Source organism: Notamacropus eugenii, chromosome 4 (assembly GCF_028372415.1).
Source record: "Notamacropus eugenii isolate mMacEug1 chromosome 4, mMacEug1.pri_v2, whole genome shotgun sequence".
NCBI lineage: Eukaryota > Metazoa > Chordata > Mammalia > Diprotodontia > Macropodidae > Notamacropus > Notamacropus eugenii.
This window is the reverse complement of record NC_092875.1, coordinates 320,539,705-320,552,304: the sequence shown is the minus strand read 5'-3', so window position 1 is coordinate 320,552,304 and position 12,600 is coordinate 320,539,705. Positions and strand designations below refer to the sequence as shown.

The 12,600-nt window shown below is 35.7% G+C and overlaps 1 protein-coding gene across 1 annotated transcript in view; it reads right to left on the bottom strand.

Moving 5' to 3' along the window:
• Window positions 1–787: 787 nt before the first annotated feature.
• Window positions 788–12,600, bottom strand: part of PPWD1 (peptidylprolyl isomerase domain and WD repeat containing 1) — a 35,418-nt gene continuing 23,605 nt past the window's right edge. Inside the window, exons 6-11 of the mRNA XM_072605082.1 lie at window positions 11,995–12,185; window positions 10,920–11,109; window positions 8,383–8,564; window positions 3,415–3,496; window positions 1,885–2,067; window positions 788–1,091 (exon numbers count right to left, since the gene is read on the bottom strand). Of these exons, the coding sequence (XP_072461183.1) occupies window positions 948–1,091; window positions 1,885–2,067; window positions 3,415–3,496; window positions 8,383–8,564; window positions 10,920–11,109; window positions 11,995–12,185 (972 nt within the window). The 3' untranslated portion in view covers window positions 788–947. The remainder of the gene's footprint in view (window positions 1,092–1,884; window positions 2,068–3,414; window positions 3,497–8,382; window positions 8,565–10,919; window positions 11,110–11,994; window positions 12,186–12,600) is intronic.

The window sequence follows — 12,600 nt, the reverse complement described above, 5'->3', positions numbered from 1 at the left end:
AATCATTTGATGTTGTCAAGAGCTTTTTTACCTTTATCTTAAGTTTGTAAAAGCTGCTAGGAACCACCAGTTCTATAGGGGCAAATGCCAGGTTTCATCTCCACAGGATGACTGGTGGCAGGGCTGGGAAGGGAAACACTGCTGTTGCCTCCTGGCTTCTTGGGCAGTTGTGGTATGTTTGATAAGAAGGATGTACCCCCATAGAATACATCTATGTATTGTATGAGAATACCATGGCTCTCATGCTTTTTAAACAAATGTTGGGGTTGGCCCAGTAGGACTGGTCAGAGAATGTTCCAGACACCTGATGATGTAAGTAAGTATATAATTTATGCTTTTCATAAAGGAACTTCCTTTTTTTCACACTCTTATGGCCTTTTGACCTCCCTTCCAATTAAGTGCTTTGCTTTCATTCTGCAAGGTTCTTATGCCATAACCAAATTCACTCATATACCTCATATGTTAAGTTTAAAGGGGAACACAGATCAGCAGCTCTAGTGTAATGCTTGAAAGTGCACTTACTATGTATGCCATAGCAAGAAAGCGAAATCTTGTTTTTTTAATACGCAAAGAGTAACTAGTACTAATTAGTACCATTCAGTGTCGTTTAAAAACAAGGTCTACATAAACTTTAAAAAAAGTTTATATAACAGCCCATTCCAGTTTCTTAGTTTTAGTTTAGTTTTCTTAGTTCTTAGCATATATTTTAATGTTATTTACAAGAAAAAAAAAACCATGACATAAACAGCTACAGTTTTATACAGAGACCATACAAAGGAAGGCATGATAACTCAAATCATTTTTAATAAAATACAAAAATATACTTTTGGACACTTAAGATACATGATTAGATTGTAAGGTTATTCAGCCTTGGAGCTTTAAAATTTTTTATCTTTCAATGCCTTTTATGCATATATTAATCTCAAAATAGACTTGAAAATCTCATTTTACTTGACAGTAATATTAATGATGCTGATATCTTCATAAGGCTTATCTGTTTTTGGATTGACTTTGACATTGGAAATTCTCTGGACAACTTCCATTCCTTTTGTTACTCGTCCAAACACTGTATGCTTGTTGTCAAGCCAAGGCTGTATGAGAGGAAAAAAGGAACATATATACATTCTTAAATTTGGTAATCTAGATTTCCATATGTATAACATTAGGCATTTCAATAAGAAGATTTTAAATCTGGTAAAGATATTTTAAATTCATTTCTCATTACCACTGTTTGATCTCTCATCAAGTAGAAAGCTTGTTTAAGAGAAACATACATGACTCCCATTTTTAAAGGACTATCTAAAATCTGAAAAAGCCAAAGTTCTTAGTTTAAGGACTACTGTGGCAGTTTGGCAGTTTTATGCTACTAGTATATAGTATAAATACTTTTGAAAATACAAATCTATATAAAACCTGTATGTGGCAGCTTTCATCATAACTTTAGAAAACGGAACATAATTTGTACCTTAGGTACAAATAAGCTTTAACAGACAACCTTTGACAAACCTATTTTCTGCCTCTGTTTTAAAGATATAGAAATTGAAATAATAAGATCAAGTTACCTGGCAGACTCCAGAGGGGCTTGGATGGTATTACAAGTCCTCTGTTGCAGCCAAACTGTAAATGCTCCATTTAACCCAATTACATCATAGGCCAAAATAAGTTTTCAACACTTCGGTGATTTTCTAAAAAGTCTTCTAAAAATTGGTCATTTGAAAATTTATTATAGTTGGTAAGATTTTTCTCTTATGTCTTTTCATTTCACTTAATATTTTGTTCTTTTTACCAGTTTTTCTATTCATTTAGAGTATACTCTGTCAAATCCTGATTTACAACAAAAACATGTACATATACATACGTGGCATTTAATGCCATTGCACTTACTGTTGGCACCACTGTTACGAAGAACTGGGATCCATTGGTATTAGCACCGGCATTAGCCATACTGAGTGTATATGGTCTGTCATGTCTCAGTGTTGAATGAAATTCATCTTCAAATTCTCCTCCCCATATGCTTTCACCTCCCATACCTGTACCTGTTGGATCACCAGTCTGAATCATAAAACCCTATATTAGAAAAACAGATAAGCATGAACACTGTTAACTTCATGGTTTGTTTTTTCCCCCTGAGGCAATGCCTGTCAGACATAAGTGATTTCTTAACCTACTTTTTAAGTCACTTAATAGACTAGTACATTAAAAAATGCCTCAGTTTATGAATGTTATTCCCTTATTCACCAATTTAATTCAGTGGTCTTATTAAACTTATTAAGCCTATGCCTATGTTTATGTAAAATATTTTAAAATTTACAAAAGTGCTTTCATGTATTCAAACTTTTAGAGTTGTTAATTTCAGGCAAAAATGAAAATTTCCTCTCGAACTCCTTAGGAGATAGAAATCACAATTTTGCACTTTTACAAGACATATTCCCTTAGAAATATGAAAAATTTTCCCTTCCCAACAAACACTGAAACCAATCAGAATTAACAGTGTTACAAAAACATCAACTGGGAGGGCAGCAATATGGTGGAAAAAATATTGGTCTTTATAAATTGTTCTGGGTTCAAATCTTGACTCAGCTTCTGCTTTCTGTAACCTTGAGTAAAATTCTCAGCTTCAATGAAGGAGCTGGACTAGATCTTTGAAGTCCCTTCTGGCTTTAAGTTCTATGACTAATCATTAATTCATCATCTTTCTTGACAAGCTCAAAAGAAGCATACAGAGAGAAATGAAAAGTCTTGATGAAAAATACCTGGGTGTTAGATTTTATTTACATGAAGTGAAAAAATTATGGAAGTCTTAGGTTTCCACATTTTCCACTCAGCAGAAATATGCTTTCATCATAGGTTCACAGATTTAGGTTTTAAAGGAACCTTAACAGTCTGCATTTAGTAGTTTCTCATTTTATAGATAAGTAGCTGAAGAACCCAGAGGTTCAATGACTTATTGAAAATAAATGAAGCTGGGATTCTTAAGTTTAGTCATTTGATGCCAAAGCCAGTGTTCTTTCCAGTAAGCTAGGAATCAACTACCTGTGATGGCAGATGAAGTTTCGCCTCTCTCTAAAGGCCCCCCTCCCCAAACTCATTTCACCATGACCTGTTCTGTTTGTTCCTGACCTTGCCTTTGCCACCCGGCTCCCCACCAACCCTGAATGCTGTTGTCAAACAATCTAACTCTCTACTTAAATGTTTCTCTATCATTGTACCCCACACTAATGTTAACTACTTCCTGGTATTCTCCCACCTCTTTGGGCAAACAGCATATACTTGATCAATCAGTACATGAGGCTACTTGTCCAATTCTAATCTAATTGATTAACAGTTACGTCTTGTTTGCTCAATTCCAGTGGAAGTTCCTAAAAAGCAGCAGTCGTTCCTTTTACCTCAAATCTTGAGAAGTTTATATTTTACCTTGATGATACGGTGAAATGTATGCCCATTATAATAACCATTTCTGCTGTGGACACAGAAGTTTTCCACTGTTTTAGGACACCTAAGAAGATATAAGCATAAAATAAAATAAGTTCTTCCTAACTAAATTTGAATTCATTGATATCTAAACAAACTATGAATCGTATATTTTTTTTCTGTTGCCAGATGATTTCAAAAGCAGCTCAGGCCTGGAGTAGAAAGTAAAATATTTTCTTACTCTTTTATCCTGTTAGGTTATGCTTTATGCCTGTCGTGGAGCTGATTCATACACTAACCAAATTCTAAAACATCCCCAGAAATCCAGTTTCATAACATTCATTAGATGCTAACAGCATATTCAGAAGAAGTCTTGAAAAAATGAGGCCAAGAAATGAGATGGGGTCAGAATAATCCTTTTAAAAATAGCCCAACTATACCATCTTTACATAGTCACAGTATTCTAATTTCACAGTGGTGTTGATTTTATTAGGTTGTAATCAAAATCAACTTCTGACATTTAAAAAAAATAAAAACCACAAACAACATAATTCTATAAGTGATATACCTGTATACTGGGTAACAGATAAAACTTTCTAAAGTGTATATAAATTGATTTTACAGCACAATATAAATGCTTCATCTTATTTTGCAGTTCCCTTATTTTTACAATAAGGTATAAGAAGGTGAAAGGAAATTTTCATCTGGGTTGTAGATTTCAGTTTTTTGGAAACTGACATGTACATCTGAAGAAAGATTTTTTGGGAAGACTTAGTCACTTGATAGCTTCTGAAAAACTGATCGAGCACTGATTTTTACTGCCCTCTTTTTCTCATACATGCTTGAGCTTTTCTGCTTTCTTGACCTACCTTCAGCAGTTACGGCTTCAACTTGTAACCTAGTATGCAAAGTGTAATTAAAAGGCATGAAATGTTCATTTTTATTTTATTTTTCATCCTCTGATCCCCTGCCAACTTTCTGTTTCAAATTTAAAAATTCCTGAGGTCCTGACCCTGAAGCCGTCAGAGGTTGGAGGATTTTCATGTCTTTTAGGTCAAATGGACCCCTTTGAGTGTCTGGTGAAGCCAGGACCCTTGGCAAGCCAGGACCTTTGCTAAGAAGAATGTTTCTAAATACGTAAAACAAAATACATGGGATTATAAAGGAAATCAGTTACACTTAAATACATATACACAAATCCCAGGTTAAGAATTTTGACCTTCCCTCACCTCTCATCATTATCTGCATTAGTTCTCCCTTGTCTTTATACATAATGCCGTCACCCTAAGTCAAGCCTTTATGGACTTTGTCTGAACTATTTTAACGGCCCCCTAATTGACCAGTTTTCATCTTACAGTTACGTTCTAATTCATCTCCACAGCTGCCAAAATAGACTTTTCCCTAAGGCACACTTTTGACTATCACTCAAAAAATGTGGTGGTTCCTCTTGCCCCACTAGGTTTGAATACAGAACTCCTTACTCAATTCATCCATAGCTTAATGTTCCCCATAATCTATACACAATTTACCTTTACAGCCTTTCTTTCATAGTATTCTCTTCCTCTACTGTATGTTTTAGTCAAACTAGTCTAAGAGCAGTGCCCCCTTCCTTGGCATGGACTCCTTCAATTCTATGTCTGAAACTCCTTCAAGGTTCTACTCAGGGCCAAAATCATGGTGAAACATTCCCTGACTTCTTCCAACCTCATCCCATTCTCCCCCATCCCATTTAGTTCTTATTTCCCCCCCCACGTTGCCTTGGATACTTATCTGTGTACACATTATCCCTTTAGAAGTGAGTAATCTCTCTGAGGGTGCAAACAATCTCATTTTTGCCCTTGTACGAGTGCTTTCCACATAACTGGCACTTAAAAAACTGAATTAGCTCTTTCCCCTTAGCTCTACTACACACCTACAACACAGGTATTAGAGAAACAGATTGAAATCAAGAGCCTGAGAATTTGCCAGAAAGATCTTGGGAACAAGTACTGTGTACACCTAGGCTGAAGTATGATGGAACATAAAAGTACACACAGTGATTGGGTATCTTAGTCCATTTGCCAGCTGCCTATACAACTCAAAAAAAAGAGGTCTATAATTGTCTGGTCCATTTAAAATGAGAATTTCCCACATAGCAAGATGGTTACCTTTTCATTCAATGGTATATGCTAATAACACAGGAATAATAGAACTGTTTTTGGCAACGTACATTCAAATTTCTGAAAATATTACTATCTAATCAAATTGAATCAAAATAATCATAGGTTTACATACAGAACCTTTGGAGATGATCTAGTCTAACCAGATGGAATGATTTAGTGACCTGCTCAGAGTCACAATGAGCCCAGATCCTATGACTCTTTCCAATACTTCCTCTTATGTGAATAAGATATACTTAGTTTTTACCTCTTTAGAGGCCTCAAAGATTAAGTTTTAGAATTCAGGCTCAATACAAACAGCAAAAAATTTGCATAAAAATTTGTAGCTTGTCTTCCATGTGAGAACAAAAAGAATATAACCTAACAAAATTTTTTTTTTAGTCATATCAAAGAATCAATGTTTTTCAACTGAAACCCTCAAGCATTCTGTAGAAATTGTTGCTTTCTTTTTATTTGTAAATATATAAATAGCTTTTGACATCTTTTTAAAACTCAGACTAAATAAATAATAGGTGACATGACATCTATGGAATTCAGAGAAAGAAAAATGCGCTTCCTTTATGGATCTATCTTGAGACTAAAATTAGTTACATGAGAAAGCTGCAAAACCTTAGAACGTAAATGTATGAATCAAAAAACATTTTAAAGATCACTCATTACTGAATGGTTTTTCTGTCATCCTTTCTGCTTTCTCAGATATTCAGCTGACCCCAAATAACAGCTGTCTTCCACTACTGCTGAAAATACCAGGGCAGTGGAGCATCCCACGCTTAATTAGCAAAGGGCCTAGCATACTGTAGGCACTCCATAAATACTCACTTACTTGACCTCCTCTGATCATCAAAGAACAAGTTTTATCTAAACATTTTTGATCCCATTTATACTTGTCATTTAAAATTGTGCCTCCCTTTATTTGTCTTCCACTGCTTCTTAGAAGCTACGAGTTCTAGCATTCTGGGATGTACTTAAGTTCTTATCTGTTCTCCCCATTCATTCCCTCTCTCAGTCTATGCATGTGAATCACTTTCCCAGCTGAAGGACATGCTTTTTCTGGGTAGGTGGGGGAGGAGTCTAAAAGGAGATGAAGAGTTATCAACATCACAACACATTTACGTAGTACTTTTAAGTTTTGCCCAATGCTTTTCTCCCAACAGATGAATGAAACAGATAGTACAATGCTATCCCCATTTCACAGATGAAGAATTGAGATCGCAGTTAGGGTGAGAGACAAAATCTGAACCAAGGTCCAGACCTATACTATCCACTATATCGCTCTGCCTCTCCAATTATTCTCTTCTTCATTTTATTTGTTCTTTTGGATTCTGGAAAGAATGAAATCTATATTAAGGAACTAAGTCTTCTAAAAACTTGAACTTAATACCTCTCAATTTCTTCAAATCCAGAGACCTTCTTCATTCATTACTCTATTGGGGCCACTGGCCCCAATGACAGCCTGAACATCATCCTTACTAATCACTGTTCTGATGCCAAAACCTCAAATTCAGAATGTACTGAAAGCCTTTTCCTTTCTTCTACTTTTACCATTTTGTCACTGCTAAAACCTGATCATCACCCTCACTAATTCTTTGGTCTCTGTCCAATCTACTGGTCCTGTCTTTGCATTCCCAGAAGCCCCAAAGTCACGTTTCGGCAATAGTCTCATTACAATGCTGAAAATCCTGAAACACCAACCACCCTGAAACTCTTGATCGTCTCCACTCTGCCCTTTTTCTGCTCCTGTGCTCTGCTGCCAATATATCCTGCCCATCATCATGGAAAAAGCACTTGCCTGGGACATAAAGAGACCCTAGTCTTAGTCTTACTCTTGGGTCAGACAGGAGTTAGCCAGGAAACACAATGATCTTACTACTTGGAGCATTGCTTAGTAACCTCATTTACACAACAGTGTTGGAGTAAATGATCTTTAAAGTCCTGTCCAGGTCTAATGTTTCATGGGTCTGCTTTTCTATTTGTATCCTCCTCTTTTCCATATGAATTCTACGCTTCAGCCAAAATGCTCATTTTCCTCCCCAAACACACCATACTTTTCTGCTACCCAGAAAGCTTTCTGTCACCATTCTTGTTAAATCCTACTTGGATTTTAAGGCTAGTTGAAATGGCATCTTTTTCATGACTTCCCCCTGCAGACTCTGAAAACCAGCAATAATTTCTGCCCCTCATCTTAAATTTCTATAACCCTTTGATTTGAATATTTTTCATGTTACTAATTGCATTATGCCTTGTATTATTATTTTCATCCCTCCAGGAAGTACAGAATTGGGTCTTAACCTTTTTGTTTCCTAAAGCACATAGGACAAATGCCTTGTACAAAGCAGCAATAACATTTATTTGATCAAGTTACTCATTTTATTTCCATGTAGCACCTAGTTCTATGTTCTACACGACAGGCACTCAGTAAATGCTTATTGAATGAATACAGTCATTATTCTGCATGCTTCCTCCTGTCTTCCTTAATAACTACTACAATTTTCATGAAATAAACCCAGCATTATCAATTCTTCATATTAATAGGCACAAAACTTCAGTTGTTCTGATACACCAGAACTTATCAATTTCATTACATGATCATGTCAGCATTTCATATAGAATGACTTGATGATTTTGAATCATTTTCTATACTATAACAAATACCAGCAGAATGAATATTTTTGTAAAGTAATGTTCCCTAAGTTCTGGATGACAGCATGTTTCTTTCAAATAATCTCAGAAATGCCACCTAACAAAATCTGCATATTTTAAATTAATGAATGCCCTTAAAAGCTTATCTATGATGAAAAATGTTAGTACATACTCAACAGGGAAAAGCTTGATGTGAATGTCTCCCATACTTGTATGGATAATGGCACTATCAGAAACTCGTTTGGGTCCTTCAGCTTGTGTGGCTGCCATCACTTCTTCTTTGGATGGTTTCTCATTAAACACGTCTCGATCAGAATCTGCACTTTTTGTATCTTCTGGTTCTCGTTTGGTGAACTGAAGAAAAACAATTTTTGGTTCGCTTTTTTATAGTTTCATACCACCTGCCCTATGCTAAAAGAACAGAACCAGGACTTTCAGTTTTATAATAAAGAGTTTAAGCAAAACAATACATATTAAATATGTCAGCATTCTCTGCAAATCAAAATAGGTATTTCTAAGAAAGCCATCAAAAAGAACTTTGAAAAATCCCTCTACATCACCATATTAAGGAAATAATTAACATACTATATTAAAAGGGAAAAGTTCAAAATGGGACTTAGTTCTATAGAGAGAAATTTCCCCTCCACTTATTTCATGTAAGCATTGCTGCCACACTGTTGAGCAAAAAGTGTAGAGTGACAAAAAGAAACGGGTCCATAAACCATATATAAGAACACCTGTGAGCAATATATTGACTTAGCAAAACACATTAACATTATGTTTATAATATTTTTACTTATTTTGTTAAATATTTCCCAATTACGTTTTAATTTGGTTCAAGCCCCCTGGGGCATGTTAGACACTTGTGTTGTAGAGCCCTGCCTGGTCTGGATGAACCATGGGATAGCCATGGAAGGTGCAAATTTGGACAATCCTTTAGTCCCAAACATTTCTTTTTCCTCTATGGATTCCCGAGAGGCAAAGATTAAAAGCTAAATGACTACTGAGGAACTCCAAAGCATGGAAGTTTCCCTTGGTCCATAGCAAGGTGACCAGAAGAATGAAGGGAATGCTGCTTTAGGGTAAGAGAATAATGCTTGCCCTGCATCCATCTTGTCTCTTTGTTCTTTTTTGCCATCCTTTGTCTGCCTAGCCAGGTATTTAGAGTGAAGTGGTAAAGGTTAGCTAACAATCCTGAGCAACTGTCTGACATTACATAAACTGAGTACATGATGAATTCAACAGACTTCTACAGGTATTTTGACCAAAGATTTTTACATTCTGCACTTTTATGCTAAATAAATCTTTAAAATCCAGATGGACAAGTAAAGTGCTCACTGGTATACCTAAGGAAAGCCTCCAATACATTGGATGGATCTTCACTGAAGAATCCATGAAAGAACATGATCAAGACTAATAAAAAGATGGCAGGGCATGGAAAGGTTCCCCTCTTTATTACTGGAAGGAGGATCTATATCAATGAGGTAACAGCTTCACTTATTTTTTTAAAGATTACAAAGCAGCTTCACTTATTTAATTAAAAACAACTGTAACAAGGACTAACAGTCCCAGAATCAGGTACTAAATATTAAATAGTCCCACAAAGCAAAGAGACACAGCAATTAAGGGCATCATCAATTTGGAATACCAATTCATTTGCAATCCATTACAGAGGTGGACATAAGACTGATGACAAAACAATAAAAAGCAGTGCCACCAGATCATCCTGAGATGTTAAAAGATGAAACTGAACTGAAGATATAATCATGAAATGGCACAGATTTGAAACTAAACTGGCAGATCAAAGGAATAATGTCAATAATAGTTTATCTAAATTTTAGCTAAATATTTGACAAAGTTGTTCATGTTTACCATGACTTCTTTGACAAAAACATACATGGTATGCTAATGAAATTTTCATAGGGTACAAAGCTGGGAAGGTGAGAGAGTCAAGATTCTAAAAGATGTTAACAGAATACAATGCTGGGCCAAATCTAGTAAGAGAAAATTAAAAAAGGACAAAGTTTTACACTTAGATTTGAAAAGTAGGGGGGAGGGCAAGACTAGACAAGCACTGATCTGAACGTGACTTGGAGGTTTAATAGACTACAAGCTCAATGAGTCAATAATGTGATATGGCAACCAAAAGAGCCAATGTGATCTTAAGCTGTGTAAGAAGACATAGTGTACAGAAGGAAGGAGGTGATAATCCCAATGTACTTCACTCTAGTTGACATATAGGGATCAGTTCTGGGCACCACATTTTAGGAATGACATTGGTAAAATCGGCAGTGCCCAGAAGATGGCAATCAGAACAGTAAAGTATCTTAAAATCATGTCTTAAGAGGATCATCTGAAGGAGCTAGGAATGATTAGTTTGGAGAAGAAACTGATGTAAAATAGAGATAAGATTTGTTTCACTGGTCAGGGGGGCCAGGACTAATCGCTGAAGGTACAAGTTGAAGAATGCATATTTCAAGTTTCATGGATTAATTTCCTTGCTCTAAGGAAAATTTTCCTAACAATTAAGAGTTAACTGAAAGTGGAGGGATGGGGGTTCCCCCCTCACTATATGTCTTTAAGTAAAGGCTAGGTAAGCATATGTTGGGTAGTTTATAGGGAAGATTGCTGTACAGGTATGAATTGGATTACACTTCCTGTGGCCCTTCCAACCTTGAGATGGGTCTGTCTCTCAATAATACCACATACCATATAAAACCTATTCTTTTTGAAAGATGTACAAATTATTGTTGGGTCAGCTTGGATATTCTGAAGAACAGGGTTTTCAGATGCTTTCATCTCTATAGTAGTTGCAGAGAGATGCTTCTTGGCTACCCCTTGGAACAAAGCCAATTGCATCACCCTAATATTTTCTTGCTTGCCAAGTATCCGCACACATCTGTAAGATATAAAAATATGTTATTATTTCAAAGCAAAAGTTACCTTTAAGTGATGTAAGGACTTGTAAGGGCAAAAATATATAAGTAATTATTCTCTATCGTAGGAAATGACTGATGAAAGGTAAAATTACTGTTCTCTGTCTCTCATTCTCTCCTAAATTCTTAAATTTTATTCTTTTTCAAAGTCCTAGGTGCCGTCATTTCCTGTTTTATAAAAAGTTCTGACTTTCAGTTGAGTAGTTTTTCATCTTTCATTCTAATTTCCAGGCAGCCCTCTAGGGTTTTTTGCATTGCCAAGAACTGCAGTCTAAACTACTTTACATGCAGGAATGTATAGAGTCAGATTTTTTTCATAAGACATACTTTTCATTCAGTTGAATGTATCTGATTGTGGCTAGTCTGTACTAAGAAGCTGACTATTTGCACAAAAGGCTTCTTGTGGTTTCAGGCATTTTAACTTCTGATTTTATTTCTAGCAGGCCATAATGCTGAATTCTGTGGTTAGGATTTTTGGCAATATATTACATAAAAAGTTTATTTACAGCTTAATCTAAATCAATAAGCCAAAGACAGACTGAAGCTTGTTTTTAAAAGAAAAACAAAAAATAAAAAAGCCAGAGTCTAAAATATTAAGCATATCCTTTTACCACTGCTTTTTACACATGTGGATGGAAAATTTTTACATGAGATTATTCACAACAGAAATACCAGAAAGGGAAGTCATAACATTTGGTTAAGTTTAGGCACCTGGTTCCAGTCCACTTGGTCTTTGTGCAAGCAAAACTTCTATTGTTTTCCCCAAGTAAGAATAGCATGAATGGATCGTGTTCATGTCAAACTACTTAAATACATAAGAAGGAAATATAATTTATATAAAGACTTACCGGTTTGTTTCTACATTTATAACTTTAATGCCCAGCATTGTTCCATAGAGCACAAAGTGTCCAGTTTCATCAAAAATTATGTTAATTAGCCTCACTGCATCCACCTTCTCCAACTCACGCTCCACAGCCATCCGCCGTCCAAATTCCATGTCTGGTAGTTGTTGTCTCATCTGCTGTAGCTCAGTAAACATCTATGAAACAAAATAACCATTTCTTATGGGATAGCAATAAACAAAGAAGTCTTTATTGCTTGTAGCAGAGCCCTGGAAGTTTACTTTTTAGGAGTCTTTTCAAGAGATTTTTTAAAAAAGCATAACCTGAGATTTAGGGTAAACATGCTGTGGTAGGCTCAATATAAAAAGAATTAGAATTGATCCGTTTACAGATGAGCATCCTGAGGCATAGCAGGCTTAAACGATATACTCAAGGAGACTCAAGAAATATAGCTTGACATGACAAGAGGCAGTACTGGCCTTGGAGTCAACAGATTTAAATTCTGCTTCTGACCCTTGCTGTATGACTGAGAAAGTTACTTCACTTCTCTACACCTCTTTTCTCATCTTCAATATCGATGACTATTTATAGTTCGATTACCTACTTACAGGT